This window comes from Pseudonaja textilis, chromosome 4 (assembly GCF_049901715.1).
Source record: "Pseudonaja textilis isolate UNSWEBS1 chromosome 4, rPseTex1.2, whole genome shotgun sequence".
In the NCBI taxonomy this organism is placed as follows: Eukaryota; Metazoa; Chordata; class Lepidosauria; order Squamata; family Elapidae; genus Pseudonaja; species Pseudonaja textilis.
Genome location: NC_141993.1, coordinates 84207598 through 84230213, shown reverse-complemented (window position 1 = coordinate 84230213; position 22616 = coordinate 84207598). Strand labels below are relative to the sequence as shown.

General features: G+C 38.9%; 1 protein-coding gene across 14 annotated transcripts in view; it reads right to left on the bottom strand.

The window, feature by feature from the left end:
* Window positions 1-22616, bottom strand: part of ATP11B (ATPase phospholipid transporting 11B (putative)) — a 98397-nt gene that overhangs the window by 30161 nt on the left and 45620 nt on the right. For all 14 annotated transcript variants that reach the window (XM_026705708.2, XM_026705706.2, XM_087933526.1 and 11 more), the window contains exons 12-23: window positions 17598-17795; window positions 16658-16816; window positions 14784-14959; window positions 13314-13382; window positions 10276-10349; window positions 10041-10144; window positions 8972-9153; window positions 5446-5649; window positions 4419-4572; window positions 3566-3668; window positions 2081-2226; window positions 208-267 (exon numbers count right to left, since the gene is read on the bottom strand). In XM_026705708.2, the coding sequence (XP_026561493.1) occupies window positions 208-267; window positions 2081-2226; window positions 3566-3668; window positions 4419-4572; window positions 5446-5649; window positions 8972-9153; window positions 10041-10144; window positions 10276-10349; window positions 13314-13382; window positions 14784-14959; window positions 16658-16816; window positions 17598-17795 (1629 nt within the window). The remainder of the gene's footprint in view (window positions 1-207; window positions 268-2080; window positions 2227-3565; window positions 3669-4418; window positions 4573-5445; window positions 5650-8971; window positions 9154-10040; window positions 10145-10275; window positions 10350-13313; window positions 13383-14783; window positions 14960-16657; window positions 16817-17597; window positions 17796-22616) is intronic.

Here is a 22616-nt window from a genome sequence, read left to right as displayed (position 1 = left end):
GGGATTGTTCTTGGATATATTTTTACAGACAGAAAAGGTAAAGGAAATATATAGGGATGGGGAAACAGATGCTAGTGAAACGTCATCTAGCTGTTAGTAATAGGTGTTTGATTTTAGTTCTGATACAGTGTGAATTCTTGGTGGCTGCCTACAAATCAGAATGTGAAGACAGAAAGAGGAGAAGAATAAAAAAATCTGACTACTCACTTGTTGTGAAAATAAGCAGAAGAATTGATATAAAAACTGCGGTGTAATAAAACACACATTCTGGAAAACAAGATGTGATGCAACCAGTGAGAGACATAAAACACCAAATTCTATCACGCTCATCCAAACATATCTTGAATATCAAAAGAAGTAAAAAAAACACCCTCATCTACTGAGATTCATCATCCAGGTGGATAATGATATCACTCACTGGAATTAAACTACTCATTGAAGAAAGTGGTGGAGAGGAAGTTCTCCCACAAGGCACTCGGGTTCCATCAATGTCACAACCAATGAAGCAATCTTCACTAATGCCACCACCACTCTAAACTTCGTAGCACCTTGTTTGAAATAGAAAGCGTGAACTCTCTCCTGATTCCTAGCCAGAAGGCTCTCATCTCACTTTGCCTTTTAACTGTGATCTGCATGATGTGCCCATCAAAAGAGATCACAGCCTGTTTATAATCTAGATTCTGTAACCATGATTAAAAGCTGGTTTATCAGAAATAGTTTTACCGCAGGTATGTATTGGCTTGGAAGTGAAGAAATTAGCAGCAACTTAGTGGAAGGTGATGGAAGCTCCTACTGAATATCATCAGGGAAAAAACCTTGCAGGTAGTCCTTGACTTATAGCCATTCCTTTAGTAACCGTTCAAAATTACAATGTCATTAAAAAGTGACCTATGACTAGACCTCACACTTATGACTGTTGCAGCATCCCGGTATCGTATGATTGCCGTTTGGAACCTTCCCATAGTTTCTGACAAGCAGAGTCAGTGGGGGTGGTCAGATTCATTTAATGTCCCAGATGTTTCACTTAACAACTGCAGTAATTTGTTTAACAACCCCATGGGAAAAATATTGTAAAATTGGGCACAACTTAGTCCCCATGAGTGTCCTAAGTTGAGGACTATGTATCTATTTGACTATATTCATAGGTTGTTTTTCTGGAAACCAAACCTCTACGTTCATGGTTTGTTTTAAAAAGTGCTTTTTGTAGAATGCTACAAATAGCATTGTAGAATGCTATTTTTTTTTTCTCTACAGCAATGAGGAAAGATGGGGTGAAACGGAACTCCATTTGGATGGTTTCATTTTTGTCAGCCTACATTCAATGAAATTAAGGGAATCGGAAGGGAGGGGGACGAATAGGATGGAGACATTTGCATTCCTGTATAAGGAGATGCACAGAACCATGGGCTATCCCGTATCATTTTAGCAGGGTTAATATGCTGTCATTGTTACGCTGGCACTTGAAACAAAATTTGGGAAAATGCTAGTGTTAACAATGACATAGGACAGGTAGTCCTCTGCTTACAACCACAACTGAGCCCAAAATTTCTGTTCTTAGGTGAGACATTTGTTAAGTGAGTTTCCCCCCCCCATTTTACAATATTTTTTGCCCAAGCTGTTAAGTGAATTACTGCAGCTGATAAGTTAGTAACCTGGTGGTTAAGTGAATCTGGTTTCCCCATTGACTTTGCTTGTCAGAAGGCTGCAGAAGACCCCGGGATGTTGCAACCGTCTTAAGTATGTTGCCAGTTGGCAAGAATCTGAATTCTGATCACATGATCATGGGGATACTACAAAGGTCATAACTCTGAAAAATGGTCATGTCACTTTTTTCAGTGCCGTTGTAACTTAGAACAGTCACTTAGTAAACTGTTGTAAGACGAGGACTACCTATAGATCCAGTTTGTACAACACCTCTTTTCTTAATATCACCCTACTAAACTTGACACGTTCCAAGCATAATCGTAATTATAATTGAATATCAGAGTTTATGCACTACCCACTTTTGCAAGTAAACCCACTATTTATAGAAAAAGTTCTGAGCTAAAAGAATCGCCAGTAATATGCTACGGACACTTACCTTGTAAAAAAAGTACTGTACAAGGGTTGCTATCCTAATATAATAAAGGTGGCCATGGACAAAAAGTAACTTGGAGAGGAATTTAAATCTTGCTATTGCATAGTCACTGTTTCTTACAGCTTGTCTGCCTTCTTTTCCCATGATACCTGCAATTTGGGTAAGCAAAAATAACAAAATGAACTTGTCTTTTTAAGCATGAGGACACGTATAAGTCAAAGTGAAACAACATATGCAACAATAATGGAAGATTCAAGACCCTTTCAGGGTGCTGTTTGGAGATTTAAGGGGCCTGACCAGATAAGAGCACACCTTTTATTCCACAACAGAAAGAGTAGGTATATAGGTATATAGGTATTTTCTATTGCTCAGTTATACAACCAAGCTCTTTTTTTCATGGAAGGGCCCAGAAATATTTTGGGGGCTGGGGGTGGTGGTGGATACTTCTACCAATAGCCATATTCACCATTTACTATCCTGCTTCAGAGGATAGTAAATGTTTGAGACCAAAATGTCTCAAACATTTTGGTCTCAAAACTAATTTTCATTGTTAAACATGGCTGAGGATCACAGAGAGCTTCAGTTGATGTGGATTATGTCTATTAATATATATTGTATTAGAAATTAGAACTGAGAAATGTTGCCATATTTTGATTTTGCGGACCCCTGAAGGGATCTCGGCTACACTTTGAGATCCTCTGCTCTAGAGGAAACAGCTTGGAAACAGTGGCAAGCAATCAATTCCCATAGAAAAAATAACATTTTTTAAAACCTTTTTTACTAACCTAGGTTCCTTCAAATATGCTAGGACTATATACCCAGCTGGCATTAACACTCACAGCAAATTTGGTGGGCATCAAATTGCAGAAGGTGTGGTGTTATTAATTTATTTACTTGGCTTATCATTCTACTGCAATCTGATAAAATTTAAGTGGCCTGCATTTCCATCTTACGTTAAGATGATTATGATAATAATTACTATGATAATAATCTATCACTATTGTTGTACGTACACTGAGAGCTTATGCATTGGAGACAAATTCCTTGTGTGTCTAATCACACTTGGCCAATAAAGAATTCTAATATTCTAATTAAAAGAAAAACAAAATTACAATCTAAAAATTAACAATTGCAACTAAATTTTAAAGGAAATATTTGCAACCGAGAAGATGCAATCATAAACCCAGCACAGGATCATTACTTATGCCTTTCGTAAAAAGCCAGGTTTTAAAAGATTTTCTGAAGCTTGGGACTTATTCTGAATTTGGGATCATGCTTTTAAATTGAAGGCCTTTTCAGAAGACATTCCTGGTTGACAAGTTGGATGTAAGGATGCTTTACTTATTTAAACATGTTTTACTTTTTATTTCATTTAACTGAAAGGCTCCTGTGTACATAGAATCTATTACTTTTTTATCTATACCCGTTATAAATCCCAATTAACAAAGTTTAAATACAGTGAGACTTCGACCATCACCTAAATATTACCTATGCCAACATGAGCTTCTTGTATCATGCTCACATCATTAGCTCCATCACCGATAGCTAATGTGATAGGCTTCTCTGGAGATGTTTTCAGCAGCCGTACAACCTGTAAAGGAAAGAGAGACTTCTTTTTTAAAAAAAATGACATTATTTGGGAATCAGTACATACAGTACATAGTGGTGATTGCTACATCAAGACTTCCGAAGCTGACAGGTAGGGAAATGTTGATGTACTTTGGGTACCAGTAGTGGTGTACTTTGGGTACCAGTAGTGGTTGACTTACGATGACAACTGAACCCAAAATTTCTGTTGTTAAGTGATCTGTGCCCCATTTTACAATCTTTCTTGCCATAGTTGTTGAGAATCACTGCAGCTGTTAAGTTAATAACATGGTTGTTAAGTGTACCTGGCTTCCCCACTGACTTTGCTTGTCAGAATTTCACAAAAGGTGATCACATGACCCTGGGACACCGCAACCTTCATCAGTGTGAGTCGGTTCATAAATACAAGTCAGTTGCCAAAGTGTCTGATATTTGATCACGTGGCCATGGGGTTGTGAAAAACGGTCATAAGTCACTTTTTCCAGTGCCGTTGTAACTTTGAACCGTCACTAAACCATTCAAAGTTGAGGACTACCTGTACCCCTATAAAAGCACATGGCAATCATATGGCAAGACAGTCAATGGCGAGCCCTACTGCCTATCTCTTTTGTAGACAGGTGGGCAGGGGGTTATTAGGCAGAACACTCAATCCTTCTAAACTCAGCTGGAAACAGGAAGGCTGAGAGAGGCCGAGGCAGGTTATAGCAGCCAAACACAGCTGGTGCTCAAACTTCATGAGCTCCCGATAACTCACCTTTGCTTTCTGAAGGGGTGCCATGCGACAGCACAGGACAGCCGAGCAATTTCGGCAGACCTCCATGAAGAGTTTCTCGTGTTGCCTGAGGGCAAGGGAGAGGCTGGTCCCATCCACTACCAGCCCGTGCTGGATTACGTGGTCATCCTTTATTCTAACAAAGGGTGGGGGTGGGTGGGGAGAACAGGACAAACAAATCCATCGTTGTTTCATGAAGGACACCAGTCAGACACATCAAATGCTTTACGATCAACGGCAGACAATGAGAACAGACTGAACTAGGCACCCTTCCCACCTGCTAAGCAGCAGGTTCATTAACGTATTATATGCTCATTTTGCGGCGAAGATGATGTAATAAGATTGCTTTGTTTTCATATTGAAAATTTCGTGTTGGTAACGTTAAAAAAAATCTCAAGCTGGAAATGTCCTATTTTAGTTATTTCTGAGCTGATTAAAACTGTCCCTCATGTTGTTTACAACCACTCTAGAAGTGCTCCGAGTTCAAAACAGGGCCATTTTGAGCTTAGAGTACTGTTGGTAATGCCAACAACGCAACTTATTTATAGTTCAAAACCAGGTTTTTCTAGTTTATAGTCAAGTGTCTATTGAAAAAAAAAGTTAGAATCTTTTAAAACAGTGTTTCTTAACTGTTTTTTTTTTCTCTCAGGACTTGTATGCTAGAACTGTATCGGTTATTTTGGAATATTCTGAACAACATAAAAGTTATGGAGGACCCCAAAAGAGCTTTTCATATTATGGGTTCATATTTATTGATGTCTGACATATTAAAAATTAAAACTGATGCATTCACTGTTGCTGCCATTTCTCACAACTGCTTGCTAGGATTTTAATATTGTATTATTTTTTTAAACATAGGCTGGCAAATAATTTTGATTTTGAGCACCCCTGACAGTGTCTTGGGGGACCCTCAGGGGATCTTGGACCACACTTAAGAAACACTATTTTAGAAACCTCGGTTCCCTATCAGAGGCTGTCGACATCAGTTCGGAAATGTGCAAGGTTTTACCTCTTGGCGAGCTGTCTTAACTGCTCCACACACGTACTGTCTGATTTGTGCTGCACTAGTTCCAGGATGTTCATGGTTCTGTGGAAGTGTCCGCATGATAAGCTAACGCTTACTGCCGTTTCGTGCTTGTCTCCAGTGAGCACCCACACTTTAATCCCCGCCAATCGAAGAGCTTCTATGGTTTCCTGGACTTTATCTTGCAGCCTAAAAAGTAAGCAAAGTGCATTGGTGAACAGTTATCAGAACTGATTGGTCAGGACCAAAATGTCTCTGCTTAGACACATTGTAGCACAGCTGCTGTAATCTGTTAGTACCAAATCAGAAAGACTCTGATAGGGTGTTTTCAGACTAACAAATTTTATTCAGAGATGACTGCAGGTAGTGCTCAACATACAACAGTTCATTTAGTGACTGTTCAAAGTTATAATGGCTTTGAAAAAAGTGACTTAAGACAATTTTTCACACTTTTTTCACATCCCCATGGTCACGTGATCAAAATTCAGGCCCTTGGCAATTGGCATGTATTTTTTGGCCATTGCAATGTCCCAGGATCACGTGATCATTTTGCAAACTTCTGACAAGCAAAGTCAATGGGGAAGCCAGATTCACATAAAACCGTCTTACTAACTTAAACTGCAATGATTCACTTAACAATTGCTTCAAGAAAGGTTGTAAAATCAGGCAAAACTCACTTAACAAATGTTTCACTTGTGGTCGTAACTTAATTGTGGTTGTAACTTGAGCTGTACTATTTTTACAGCTCTGACGAAGATGGATGTGATGAAGTGAACTGTAGTACAGGAAAGCTTATCCCTTTGAATATATTTTGTTTGTCTGAAAGGGGGCTACCGGGCTCCTGCTGTTTTTTTTTTGTTGTTGTTAAGATTATCTGTTTTCACTGTTAATGGAGAAGATCGAAAGGTTTGCCTTCGAACAACTGGATATTTTATATTCAAACACTTCGGATATTTCATGTCTGAGCATCCAATGCATTCATCAAACTTGGTCAAGCTATTTCCATATTCAGGCTAATTCCAAGAAGCAACAACTTAAGAAACTAGGTTCATTTTTAACAGGCACAACAATGGGAAGTAGCACCTAGTGACTTTGCTTGCTGTTGGGGGAAAAAAAAGCTAAGTAGGAAGGATCTAGATCACCAGGAATCCTACAGTATAAGCTAGACGAGGAAGTTACAAACAAATAAGCATTCCCAAAGAATGCTGGGGCAAACTACTTCTGCATTGTAGTGAAGAAAATGTCACCGAGAATTGAATTTTACCCGCACTGTCACCTTTATGCATCAAGGCCATCAACGAATCTCCAAATACCTACGCAAGGGTCCTCTTTGTAGACTTCAGTTCAGCATTCAAAATACCATCATTCCAGACACTCTTCTAAGTAAACTAAACCAACTAGCGGTATCTGAACACACTTGTAAGTGGATCATAAGCTTCCTAACAGACAGGAAGCAGCAGCTGAAGCTAGGTGGAATCACATCCGATGCCTGTACAATCAGCACAGCAGCCCGCCAAGGCTGTGTGCTTTCTCCACTTCTCTTCTCCCTATATACCAAGGACTGCATCTCAAATGATCCATCTGTTAAAATACTGAAGTGACCAACAGTGATTGGTCTCATTCGAGACAAAGATGAATCTGCATACAGACAGGAGGTTATATAACTTGCCTCGTGGTGTAACCGGAACAATCTGGAACTGAACACACTCAAAACCGTAGAAATGGTGGTAGACTTTAGAAGAAACCCTCCCATACTACCACCTCTTACAATACTAGACAACATAGTATCAACAGTAGAGACCTTCAAATTTCTAGGTTCTACTATATCACATGACCAAAAATGGACACCTAACATCAAAAACATCATCAAAAAAGCACAACAAAGAATGTTCTTTCTGCGCCAACTCAGAAAGCTCAAACTGGCCAAGGAGCTGCTGATCCAATTCTACGGAGGAATTATTGAGTCTATCATCTGCACCTCTATAACTGTCTGGTTTGGTTCTGCAACCCAACAGGACAGACACAGACTTCAGAGGATAATTAGGACTGCAAAAAAACCAATTACTACCCACCTGCCTTCAATCGAGGATCTGTATACTGCACGAGTCAAAAAGAGGGCTGTGAAAATATTTACAGACCCCTCACATCCCGGACATAAACTGTTTCAACTCCTTCCCTCAAAATGACGCTATAGAGCACTGCACATCAGAACAACTAGACACAAGAACAGTTTTTTCCCCGAAAGCCATCACTCTGCTAAACAAATAATTCCCTCAACACCGTTCAACTATTTACAAAGTGTACACTGTTACATTTTGTTACTGTTACTGTTCTCATCACTCCTTATCACCCATCCCCTCCCACTTGTGATTGTAGGACTGTAACTTTGTTGCTTGTATCCTTACATGTATGATTTGATTGTTGATCAAATCAATGACTGCCATTAAATCAGTCAGTCCCTATGACTGTCATTAAGTGTTGTACATTATGATTCTTGATTCTTAATGAATGTACCTTTTCTTTATGTATACTGAGAGTATTTACACCAAGACAAATCCCTTGTGTGTCCAGTCGCACTTGGCCAATAAAGTATTCTACATTCTACAACAGGATGGTCACTGCTGCTACAGGTCAGATTTCATGTCATAGGGGAACATGCTGGATAGCACAAGCTATATCTTAATGATCCCAATTCCCAGTAGAGTTCATATTTTTCTCTGAGCTTGGCTGTTTTCTTGTAGAGGTTTCATTCAGGCAACTAAGCTTAAAGAGCAACAAGGACTCCACAGTTCAACCCTGAGCTATAAATATTATCTTTTATCAATTTGAATTTCCAGACTCACCACACTCACCCCCTTCTTAATTGGGTCTGTTAAATACCAATTGTCACCTTCCTAACTCATCTTATGGTTGTGAGGTGGCAGCTACAAAGTTTTGAAGTGAAACATGAAACGTGTTCAATAGGATAGAGGTGGTCCTTAACTTAGGAGCATAACTGAGCCCCAAATTTATGTTGCTAAACAAAAGTTAAGTGAGTTTTGCCATATTTGCTAAGCATAGTTGCTAAGTTAATCACCACATTGTTGAGTTAATAACATGGTTGTTAATTGAATCTGGCTTCCTCTGATTTTGCTTGTCAGAAGGTTGCAAAAAGTGATCACAGGACCCCCTGGGACCCCGCAACTGTCATAAATATACGGCAGTTTTCAAGGGTCCAAATTTTGATCATGTGATCACGGGGATACTGCAATGGTCAAGTGTGAAAAATGGTAATCAGTCCCTTTTTTCAGTGCTATTGTAATGATCATTAAACGAAGGGTTGTTAAGTCAAGGACTATCTCTACTTGTTCACACAAGGCTGGGTGCTGTGATTCCAAGTGCCATCTTCCCTCTTTATGTTGAGTGGAAAAATCTACACATCACATAATGCTATTTACGGAGAGATGAATGAGCATCAAGCTATTTTGCCTGTGTCAGAATTTCTTTTCCCAAATAAACAGGAAGTATGTACTTGTCTTCGACTCCTGTAGCTCCAAGTAATTCCAAGTCTTTTTCAATAAAGTTATATGCCTCTGCCAGCCGTTCTTCTTGTTGCTGCAAGGCAGTTTTTGCTTCAAAAAGACGTTGCTCCACTTCTTTATACTCCTCCTCTGTGAACTTTCTGTATGCTACACAAAGAGTCCTTAGCCCTTTCTGTGGAAAAAATAGAGAGCGGGTACTAGATAAGACACTGACGAAAAGATTTACTTACTGATGGGAGTGTGCTGCTTCATTAAATGAAAGCCCTGACAGTTTAGGTCTCCCCAAAAGTGCTTTTGACAAGGTACCTTCACTTATACCCCCATTAATGGAAGAGGGTGAAACCAAGCATAACAGACGAAAGTTCAAGGACAGATGCGGTCTTGCCTCCCATGATTGCTAATTTTGGAAGGCAATGAAGAGATTCTTCTCTCTGGGAGAAGAAGGTGCCACTTAAATCAGAGGCAACTGGATATGGGGAGAAGTAGGAGGAAGAGAGGGAAGTAGAGAAAGGCGCGGGGTCTGAAGAAGATGAAATGGTTTATTTTTCCAAATGCCATTTTCTCAAGATGTTTTGATTGCGATTCCTATAGTCCCTGAACATCAAAGCTGGGGCTGATGGGAAAGTTTGTGGTAAAATCAGGCACTCCCATCAACCCCAGCTTAATAACAAAATCCATAAATGGGGTCGGCATCGGGTAGCTATCTGAAGATCTCAAGCCAATGCCCTATGAATAGAATTTCCTAGCGATGCTAGGAATTCTGGGAGTTGAAGTCCACAGGTCACACAGGGGCCATAGTTCCCCACCCCTGTGCTAAATCAAAAGGCAATTATTACGGTAACAAATACAATGATACTATAATAAGCAGTATAATATATAATATTTCAGGTCCATTAAGTGTTTGGGTTAAGAGCTGATTTACATATGTGTTGGGCATCGCTAGGAATTCTGGGAGTTGAAGTCCACAGGTCCCACAGGGGCCACAGTTCCCCACCCCCGGTTTAGCAGTACCTCTACCATTATCTACCAGAAAGTTTGAAAGCAGTGCTCTGAACATACCAATGCAAATTCATCCACATGGAGTCTTGTTTTTTCTACCTCACCATTTTTACTGGTAGGAAGAATAACAGAATCTGCTCCTTTGGTAAATAAGAGTTTTTCACCTATCCAAGAAAACAAAAAGTGCAAATTAGTAGCGCTTCTCAGGGGCTATTAATGTTCTTTTTAAAGAACTGGCTTTAGGGGGTCGGAGAATACATAACATCAAAAACATCACATTAAAAAAAAATCTTACCCAACGGACTTTCTACGATCACACTCATTCTCCTACGATTGGCATCAAATTCCAGTATATGTAGTAATTTGTACCTTTAAAAGAGAAGAGGCTCATGCTTAATTTGGGTTTGGGAAATGAAAGCCATTCTTGTGAAATGTAGAAAATTATGAAAACTGCATGCCTGCAATTCACACATAGGTTATACTTGACAGCATGCAGGGCCTGGAGAAGAGAAGAGGACTCCTCTCAACGGAGTGGCTGATTATAGTCATTTCTGTGACTGATGGGGGTAGAGAAACAGGAAGGAACAAAGGTGAAGGGACTCCTGAATGTACTATTTCCCCAAAGCCGTTCGCAGTTTACTTGATCTTCACATCTCGTTTCACTAAGTGGCTTACTTATAAGAATTCACTTTAAGTGGATTTCTATTTCTTCAATGTAGCCGAATACCACCTGTATACTTAGGAAAACAAAGTGCTCACAGAAAGCCAGTTTTAAAGCTGAGATATCATTAACTGTTCAGTGACACTTAAGGAGAGGAGATCCTGGTTTGTAGCTTAGAAGGAATACCAGTATTTTCAGAGCACGTTAATGGAAGATACAATGTTAAGAAGCTACTAAAAGAGTAAATCAACAAAGATGCCTGGACCAGGTGGGTTATTGAGGCTGCATTACAAGTGTTTTGAGGATGTATGTTTACAACCTCTACAAAGCACAGTGAATTCTATTTTACAGGGAGGAAAAATGTCAAAGAGAGTTGGAAAGAAGCCAATATAATATTAATGGCTAAAGAGGGATAAGATTTGACTAGCAACAAACTACAAACCAATCTCAATACTGACTAATGATTGTAAGTTGGTTAGAATGATTTTAGCTGAAAGACTGAAAATAATTTTGCAAGAATTTATTCATGAGGGTCAGGGTGGATCTTTATTTCAAATCTATCCTGTAAATGGAACAACTTGCCTCCAGAAGTTGTGAATGCTCCAACACTGAAAATTTTAAAGAAGAGATTGGACAACCATTTGTTTGAAATGGTACAGGGTTTCCTGAGCAGTGGGACAGCAGGTTTCCTGAGCATGGGGTTTCCTGAGCAGCGGGTTGGACTGTAAGACCTCCAAGGTCCCTTCCAACTCTGTTATTCTGTTAAGTGTGAAGAATATGACAGGATAGTTTATCACATATAGGAGGTGGGTAAAAAAAACCGCAAAAATTTTGGATGCAAATCAATGCACTAATTCAGAAGACATTAAAAGCTAATGTACATCCAGACACTTTTCATTTGGGATTAATAGACAGACAACTAGAAAAAAGCCACGGGACTTTGCTTTTATATACGACAACTGCAGTGAGATGGCTATATGTTCAAAAGTGGAAAAGTTCAAACACTACTCACAATAGAGTAATAGATGATAAAGATAATGGCACTTTCAGAAATCACTAAATTATGTTTTTTTATTAGAGAAACAATTTCTACATTTATGGTTGACTAGAAATCCTTTATAGACTTTCTGTATCAAACAGAAAAAATGCATTTTTGACTTGTGGTTTAGATAATTAGAAAAAAAATAGGGAATAGTAAGCTATTACTCTGTAATCAGAGTAAAAACTTTGTAATCATACTTTAATATTTGCTTCAAAGGAAAATGCAGAATTGGAAGCATTTTTAAAATGCTTTTTATTTTTATCTTTTGTTTCTGAACTTTTGTCTTTTTCTTTTTGTTTCCTTTATGCTGTATTAGTTTGCCTTAGTTTTTATGTTATCTTTCAAAACTTTTAATAACCTTCGTATTTAAAAAAAGAGCACAAAGCTACTTTGCAAAACTGTTATGATAGGAGAGTAATCGTAATAGTCAAATAATAATGATGATGATTTATTTTATTTATTTAAAACATTTATGTAGCCACCCGTCTTTCAACCAATTCTGAGTGGCTCCCAATCAAAATTAAAAGACATATAATATCACTTTAAAATTATAAAACTCAACTGATGAAAACATTAAAAATAATAAAAACCTGGCACCAATTTGTTTTAATGTACGATTATCTAATCTTCTCCCAATGCTTGGGGGGAAAGCAAGCCTTTTGCACAGTACGTGAGACCAAGCCTTAAGAACAAATGCAAACTGAGAAGACAGTAATAAATAGCAAGTGTTGCCTCTATAAAAAAGCTGAAGAAACAGTGGACCACATTGTTAGCAGTTGGCAAGGGCACAGGCTGGCCACAAACAATGACACGACAAAGAAGCAACAATGGCGCATTGGAAGATCTGCAAAAAATATCCTTTGCCTGCAAGCAAAAACTGGTGGGATCATAAAATAGAGAAAGTCACAGGAAGTAAAGAAGCTCTGGGACTTTAGAATTCAAACAGACAAACACCTGTCACAAAGCACCCAGACTTAACCACTGTCCATAAGAAAGATAAAAGTCTGGACAGTGGATGTAGCAATACCCAAGACAGCATAATAGAAGAAATAAGTCTGATAATAACAACAATAAGAAGACCTCACATATATGATCATCAAGTTTCTTGGAGGAAGGCCTGGATACAAACTGGTAAATGCTAACCCAGTATATAGCCTATTTAACATTCTTTTGCTTCCTTCAGTTGACACTGTCTTTTTCTTAATCCCAGCAAATTTATAACTCGTGATCCAAAGATCTGAAGAAATACTTTGTTGAAAAAAAAAGTATGTTCCTTAGTTATTATTTCCTTTTATATTGCTTCTTTCTGCACAGGGGGAGTGAGATAAAGATTCTCATGAAAGTTTAAAATGGGTTAAGATTCAGAAATTAGGATCTTGTTAATCCATTTTGATGGGAGTTTCATTCAGCCTTCCATCCTTCCGAGGTCTGTAAAATGAGGAGCCAGATTGTTGGGGGAAACATGCTGACTGTGTAAGCCACTTAGACATGGCTGTAAAGCCCTGTGAAGAGGTATATAAGTCTAAGTGCTATTGCTATCTCTAGGACCATAGATTTTTTCACTCTTTTTCAATTGAATTTCAACTATTTTTTTTAAAAAAAACAAGGAAACATCTTCTTTGTTTTTTACCTTTCTGGCTTTCCACCGCTTTTAAGCTCCATACTTTCTGCATTTGCCCCAGTAAACACAACACCAACCCTAAAAATTCAAAAGAAAGTGAACGAAGGGGTAGCCTTATGGAAATTAAAAACAATGTCTAAAGATAGAAAAGCAACATTACTCACCATTATCCAGGCATAGCTTTTAAATGTTTTTAGAAAGAATCTTAAATAATTGTTTCATGAATGTGCTTTTAGATTTCATAATAAGACTCTTGTTTAAGGATGGTTGAACTTAACAGTAACAAGCTGTATTAAAGCCAGTGAATTTAATCAAAACTTAAATAAATTTCAAAACTAACATCTAGACTCCAATTTTTGCTAATCTCTATGCAATGAGATTAAAGAACAAGAATTAAAATGTATGCCGTATAGATTTAGTTACGTTAGGAAAAGGAACAAGATTGTACCAGTGCCACAGCGCAAAATCCCCACCGCTCTGTGCTCTGCAAATCTTGCTATGGCCAGCTGATGTACATCATCTTCCTCCCGCCACTGACAAAGCACACTAAGGTTTGTCCCTATGCAAAGAAAGGGCTGGAGGTCCTAGACCTTCTTCCAGAGGCCACACACTCAATTCTCCAAATTACAGGCACTCTCCATGTGATGCTTTGGAAAGCATCAGAAGTTTTCTGAAGGCTTTCTGAAGCATTGGAGAAGGCATGAGCTTCTTGCAAGGTTTCAGCCTCCTGAAGTATGACAAAAACAGTATGCACAATTTTGGGGGTTTCTCTCAAGGAATTGCACAAGTTGATGTCAGGTAGATATCTGCTATGGATCCCTTATTTGGATTTCTACACTCAACAGGGAGTTTGTGGCTTAAATGGCATTCTCAGTTTGACATTTCTACATCCCTTCTGATTTTCTATCATGTCAATCAATGATTCTCAATCAGTAAATCACGCTGGGAATGATCAGTGGAAAAAGGAGAAAAGGCCGTCCTACCATCTTCTGGTTGGGCATTATAAAGGATGATACTGGGATGACAATGGAGGATCTGAAGGAGGAGGTGTGAGTCAGAGGGACATAGAGACTGCTGATTCATAGAGTGGCCGAGGGACGGACACGACTGATTGGCTGACAGTGATGTCTGATTTTCAAGGTACTGAAATTCTGCAATACTTTGGCTGCAGTTTTGTTGAGACTCATTAGCTTAATTTATGAAATGGAAGAGTGAGGAGGGTAATCTAACAGAGGGCCCAGAAACAATCAGTTTGGTATGATGGCTTTTACTTTATTAACCAACCATAGTTGTGTTACAAACACTAATGCAATTACTCCTGGTAATTCATCCCTGGTATTCTAGAAGTCATACAACAGCACATCAGGTAAAGAGTTAAAGAAAGGCTGGACAGTAGTTGGACCTCTCTTCTCCTTGCTTGTCGCCTCAACTGGACTCCAGACAAAGACTTATCCATTTATAATGGCTTATAATCCTTACCTGCGAGCAGCTTCAACTAAAGCTTTTTCATCTGGGGATGAGGCATAGTACTCCAATTCAGATGGTAGGCCATTGCTACGCCAAGGGCTGTCACAAATGCCATCAGTTTGGTCATTATTAATCTGCACTGTATGACAGAGACAAAGAGCTTTCAGGAAGAGTTCTTCCTCACGTGTCTGTTAAAAAAAAACACAAAACACTGCAATGAATCTGATTGATTAACTTTATCTTTCTCCTATGAAAGTTATGATCAGCCACAAGAATATAAGCCTATGTATTTCTAGAGTGAACATATGACCTACTGTAGCTGGAGGACTGTTCAGTGCTTTGGACAGTATTATGTTGTTTTTTAGTTAAAAGAAAACAACAACACACAATACTGTCCAAAGCACCGAACAAGGTCTTACAATGTTTTATGAAATCTCTGGACAAGGATTTTACATATTTCACGAATGGTCCTATCTACAAGTTTATTAAAATAGTTATTTTTTATTAACAATTAAAAGTCTACAGATAGTCCTCAACTTATGAAGGTAGCTGAGCTCGCAACTTCAGCCATAAGTTGAGATGGTCATAAAGAAGATCATTATATGACTGTGCCCGATTTTACAAGCAGGGTGTGTGTGTTGCAGTCATTAAGCAAATGCGATAGTTGTAAAGCAAATATAATGGTTGTAAAGTGAGCTCACTGTTCGCTATAGGGAATTTGGGAAATAAATGCCAGTTTCTGGAAAAACATTGTAAACTGTGGGACGCTGCAAATGACTATAATTGTGGGTTGATTACTAAATGTCCGAAATGTGGTAATTTGGCAATGAGGGAAGGGATGGGAGGTGGATGGTGGAATTTCAAATTCGATTTGTAAGTTCCTTTTTTAGGGTCTGTTGTAACTTTGCTAATGAGTTGAGGACTACAGGCTACCAGGTGTTTTCTATTATTTCATACAGAATCTAAACATGGGCTTTATATAATGAACATGTTATTGTACATATAGATATTACATATGTAGGAAGTCTAGTCTGTCAAACCTCTTTCTTCTTCATTTTATAATCCAAGACACAGAATTAGGAGTACAATGCACATAATCTTCCCAGCTATTAGGAGTTTTTATGTAATAAGTTTAAATTTTGAATATGTTTTATTTTAATTTTGTTTAGAAGGTATTATTAGATACAGCCATGTAAGATAAAATTTGTATTTTTTTAATTACTAAATTCATATCCTGCCTTTATTTTGTGCATCTTAAAGCAGCGTACATAATTCTCCCACCTGCTGGTCAAAAGATTAAATAGTTGTCCTACTTCAAGTTCAGTCTGAATTTCTTTTCCTCAAAATACAGAGGCTTCAGTTAGAAGAGTATTAATAATGTATTACATTAACTGTGCTAAATCTGCATTGGCACTGCTGCCATTACATTCTGAATTTGACAGAGTATAAACACATTTAAATAAAATAATTGTTGGAATTGGGATTTGAAAGTAGCTCTTTTGGATAATTGATACATTATACTCAAGCAGTAATAAGGATCAATGGATTGAATACAAAATTTTTAAATATAGGATTCCAAACATGGATGCTCACTCTCAATTAGCACAGAACATTAGGACAAATACAAAAAAATGGAGCATTATGCAATAGATCTCTTTGCAGATAATATACTATTTTTTCTTAGAAACCCAAATATTAACAGATCTTAGTGTCAGTGTTCCAAGTAACAACCTCCTTCCAAGCTGACACTTAGTTGCAGTCAGAATTAAAGGACTAATTTCATACAATGCAAAGTTTAGAAGTTACTTTTGGAAAACACTCATAAAAAGAGCTTCAAGAAGGATCCGAACTTTAGACCATAGAAGTTAATTTTAGGAAGAACTTACAAGGCTGGGCTGTACTCCATTTGGAAAGTCTTCTATCAATCCCTCGGGAACTAATCTGCCATTGATTTCTTGGTATTTGAGGCCATTAATAGAACATTCCCGAAACTGCATCACATTTTCTGTCAATGTGCCAGTTTTATCTGTAAATACATACTCCACCTACAGTAAGTTGAGAAGTTATGTCAGTCAAATAAATGTAAGAGTTAAAAAAGCAGCAAGTCTCCTTCACACCCACTAGTGCAGGGGTGTCAAACTCAAGGCCCGGGGGGGCTGGATCCAGTCCGCGGGGTGCTTAGATCTGGCCTGCGGGGCTTCCCTGCAAACAGCGAAGGACTGGCCCGTGGTGCCTCTGCCAGTGAAAAGAGAGCTAGGAAGGGCTGCGTGTGTTCCTTCCAAGCTCTGGTGGTAGAGGGAGCTCAGGAGCCCGTTTTGCCGGCAGAGTGCTCAGACCACCACAAGTGCCCCCGACATGAGTAATGTTGACCTGGACACACCCACCGCACCCACCCCCCAAGGTCAAACACAACCCTGATGCAGCCCTCAATGAAAATCGAATTTGACACCCCTGCACTAGTGGGACATTCATATGGTTTGCAGATGCTGAATGCTGCACTCAGTTCAGACTTGTGCACATTTATTGTGCTTATCTGAAATAGGTGTAATGGGTTTATTTATACACACATGGAAAATAAGTATTAAATGATCTTTTTTTAATAATTACACGATATATCCTACATGGCAGCAGTGCTCATTTAAAATCTCAGATTGTGAACCGCTGCTTGACCACTTTCGAATTACAACTTTTAAGTGAGACAAAAAATTATAAAATATATAGGGAATAGTAACCGTGTGAAAGAACAACTAGGAATTTAACCATTTTTGATTAATTAAATCAAAGCGAGTTCCTCATGTTTCAATACTATTTTGAATTATTTTATACCTGTCCCAGTTCTTCATTCAGGTCAGACGTATTTACTTGAGCTTTTTCATTTGTTTCTTCATGATAGAGATCAAGGTCCCAACCAATAAAAAAAGACCCAAGAAATTTCTGCATCTCCACAGTCACATAAAGTGAAATGGGTATAATGAAGTTGTAAAGTACCAGGAAAGCAAGAAAATCTGAAATGAACCTCAAGATCTAAAAGAAGAAAGGAAATAGTATTATTAAATTTAAAAAATAAAACAGAAAGCATTTGAGGACAAAGATTATAGCAGATGCCACCAAAATACAATTATGTGGAACAGCAATATTGATATAGTGAGGGTATATCCTGTAATAACCGAACCAACTTACAACCATAATTGAGCCAAAGTATTGTGCTGGTCATTAAGTAGGTCATCCTGTGACTGACCCAATTTATGACATTTTGTGGCAATCAAAACAAGTCACAAAATCAAGTCATTACACAAATGCCATGGTTTTTAAACTGGAAGTAAACGCTGGTTATGGCAAAGACCATAAATCACCATCATGAATCTTTGGGATACTACAAACTGTCATAAATGTGGGCTGGTTTGCCCAATGCCCAAAATGCAATCATGTAATTATGGGGGAAGAGGTGGTGACCAAAATTTCAAATCCAGGTTGTACGTACTTTTGGGTCTGTTGCAACTTTGAAACATGCCAAACGCTTGGTTGTAAGTCAAGGACTATCTGTATATCATCTAAGGACTACCAAACCAAAGCTATGTTTCTTCCAAAAGTAGTGACTTTTCTGTTTGTGATCAAATAAGTTTAACCCAGAACAGGGATCTTATCCCACATTTGCTATACTTCTGTCTCATCCCTTTTCCACTGAGCCCAAATTACTACAGGTAGTCCTAGACTTACAACACTTCATTTAGTCACCATTCAAAGTTATAATGGCACTGAAAAAAATGGCTTATGTTATGACTATTTTTCACATTTATGGCCGTAGCAGCATTCCCCATGGTCACGTAATCAAAATTCAGACACTTGGCAACTTTTGTAGTTGTAGTGGTCCTGGGGTCATGTGATCACCTTTTGTAAACTTTTGACAAGCAAAGTCAATGGGGAAGCCAGATTCACTTAACAACCATGTTACTGGGGACTTCCGGTTAGGCTCCCTTGGCAAGGGACCAAATGTGGTGGACTGGCAATTGAAAAAATGACGGGAGACGCAGAGAAGACGTCTGAGCAACTGCCAGCCCCGAGAGCCCTCGAGTAGCAGTATTTATTAAGAAAATACAAATACAAAATCAAAACAATGACTTCAACATTAGCTCAGCAACATTATCTAGCTAGGCCTTGGCGAAGGTGATAAATTTCCCGTGAGAAAGCAGGGCACCAAAGGTCTCATGGGAATGGAACTCCCACACAGATTCCTGTCCTCTGAGCTTTGCAGATAACAGGATCAAACTCTCATCATAAAGACACTACTGCCCTCATGAGGAGCGTTTGTGATACCCCCAGATCTTACAAAGCTGTACAAGAACTTGCAGAATATGATGGATATATTACCACATTCCCTCCTTTTTTATTTATTCAAAGATAGGGGGTGTTTCAGTGGCAAAATACACAGTTCCCTCGCAAACTTGGTTTCGTACACTTAAGGCTGAGGCACACATTTGAAATAGATTAGGAATACATTGAATACAGCAACATAACATAATAAGTGTAATAACAATTATTACAACTAATTGAAACAATAAATGTAACCATGAGCTGTCAGGAAGCCAATCCCATAGCAAAGCCCAAAGTGACTTATTGAAGCCATCTTTTCCTGCTTCGTGTTCAGCTATGCGGTCTTCCATATCATGAACAGTTCTTGTAATGTTAGGCTCATAATTATGTATAAAAAACACAACAATGTAAATGAATTAAAGCACAAACTCCTAACATTATATCTAAAGCATAAAGTAACTTGGCGAATTTCAGACACTTCTTCATTTAACATCTTAATATTCTCAACAGTATATAAAACATAGCAACAGTAAAATTATTTAAAATATGAATATCTCTATAGTTCATAGCTATTCCAAAAGGTGGGTACATGCATACAAAGCTAACAATTAGTTACATTTAAACTCTTTGCTGCAATCCGAACGTCCTTGATGTAGGAATTTTCCTTCCATAAATTATCACCAAGGTCTCTAGTTTCTGAGATAATGGCAGCTCTCCGCCTCCACATTAGAGTCCGTGGAGGCATAAGACGAATGGAAAAAGAAGTTGTGTAAAGTAACTTAGGCAACTCCAATTGACACCAATATTGTCCATAGTCTGAAACAGAAACATTAAACAGAATCAGAGTTGTAGCACAGGCTGAAGATATAATATTCTTATCAGGTCCCGAGTAAAGAATGTCTTGACCCTTATGCCAGGACCAATATGCTGGAAAAATCAAAAGATGCCGCTGTTTGCAGATTAATTTAGTCCGATTCCCCAAAGGAACCTGCTGCATACAAGTTGATAACCTCGGATAAGCAGTCATCTTTTCCCAGCTTTCACAGCGCCACGCCTGGACTGCCGGCATCAAGAGAATCAGGAACCACGGAAACACCATCCTGAGAATCAGGAACATCAGGAACGGAATCAGGAACCACAGGAACGCCATCCTGAGAATCAGGAACATCCTCACTGGCACCTGCGAAGGCGCTTGTGAATGATCAGGCCGGATACATCGACCAGGAACCCAACGAATTTGACCAAGATGTTCTACTGCTGCATAACCACGTCCCCACGTAATCAGCTCAGCGGGAACCCATGCCGGATCCGGAAGGAATCGCACCAACACTCGAGGCCTCACTGCATCTGTAGAAGGGGAAGAAAAATGCCTGCTGGCGCGCTCGCAGGGGGTTACCAGACAAATTTAAAAATTTAAAGTATACAAAGCAAGATTTAAATGATCTTGAATTGCGGAAGCCCCAGGAGCTTCCCTCCTTTTTATTTAATTTAGCTAACATGTTCTTGAGCGTGCCATTATAACGCTCCACAATAGCTTGTCCTGTGGAATTGTATGGAATTCCAAATTTATGTTCCACGGACCACTGTTTGCAAAACTGATCAAAGACTGTGCTCCGATAAGCGCACCATTGTCTGTTTTTAAAGTTTGAGGCGTACCAGCGACTGAAAATGTCTTAATGCAATGATTGATGACATGTTTAACCGCTTCACCTCTTTGAGGAGTAGCCATTAGAAATCCTGAATAAGTATCCACAGTCACATGTATATACTTCCAAGGTGCAAATGATGGATACTGAGTAACATCCATTTGCCAAATCATTGAAGGTTTCAACCCCTGGGGTTGACTCCCATAGGAATAGCTGTGCCTTGCTTTGAACAAGTTGGACATTGTTGAATTATGGCAGCAGCTTCTGCAACAGTAAGCTTGAATTGATGTGCCAACGCTTTAGCATTTTGATGAAAATAACTATGGCTGTCCCATGGCTGAACAGTGAGAACTGAAGTTACAGCACTGTCAGCTTTGGCATTGCCTTGTGATAAAATTCCAGGTAAATTACTATGACTACGGATATGAGCAATAAAACACACATTCATACGCTGCTCCAAACATTCTTGCAACAACAAAAGCAAACGTAGAATATTAGGTGATATTCCAGGAGACAAATAAGAACCTGCTACAAAGGGTAACAAATTATATACATACAAAGAATCCACTATTAGATTAAAATCCTGATTTTGAAAATTTTGAAAAGCCAAAACTACAGCAGCAAGTTCTGCCTGCTGGGCAGACTTCTGCTCTGATGTCACTTTTGTATGCCAAATTCCAAATTTATCTTTCCAAACACAAGCACAAAAAAAAAAATTTCTCCATCAGTAAAAACTGTAGGAGCATCTGATATACTGATTTACTGATTTAGGTCACATCCTGTCCCATTGATCTCTCATTTTGCTGACTTTGACCCCCCAGGAGCCCGACATTGCGCTTTAAAATGTCCAGGCTTCCCACAATTAAAAAGTTTCTTTTTTAGCATTTCCTGCCTGGAGAGCCAGAACTAAAGTCTCCATGTTAAAAGTCTGACTCCCCACCTTTTGGCAATCTGCGTTAGCCTGATCTACCGCTAACTTCAAAAGCAATTCATTCCGGGCAAATTGATTGTCAATTTGCCTTTCAATAGCCACTTTCAATCTGCTAATGAAATTTTCATAGGGTTCATTGTTTCCTTGTTTGATGTTAGTAAAGGTCTTCTCACCACCTTCGCCGTCAGGGAGAGTCCGTACGGCTTGAAAAATTAACTGTGGGAGAAGAATGAACCCCTCCTCAGGCATTCCATCTCGCTGTAATTCCACTGTTGTAAAATTACCAGATCCATAAAGCTGATCTGGAGTAACATTTGCTGTTCCCTTTGAACTGCCAGCTGTCTCCATTTCTGATCTAACACCAAATATTGAGCTGGAGTTAGAATCATATTAAATAGAGCTCTCCAGTCAGCTGGAATCATTTTATTTCCATAGCCAACTGCTTCTAACAATGCCTGAGTGTATGGCGATCTAACACCATACTCTTTTGCTGCTTGCTTAACTTCCTTTAAAATCTTAAGAGGCAGAGGCTTCCATATTCTCTGTGGATTTAAAGCAGCATCTACACCAATTTCTACTGGATTAAGTTGAATCTCCACTCCAAAATCTACCAAATCATCTCCTGATAATTCCCCTCTATTTGTTGCTTCTTGAATAGCTGCAGTAACTGCATCTACTTGAACTCTTAAAGGCAAACTCTTCTCTTCTGACAAAGTATTTTCAGTGCCTGACAGCCCTCTGGATTTATCTGGAGGTGCTGTCGGTGGCAATATGCGTACCGCATTGTAAGGCGGCAAACCTTCTTCGGGGGTGCTAGGAGCGGTTGTTCATGCGTAGCTAATGCATCCATAACCACCCTCCAGGTTAACAAAATTGAAGAAGGGGCACGAGGCTCCTCGTGCAAAAATTTCCCTATCTTTCTCCAGCGCTCTACTTTAATACTACCTCCCTCTGGAT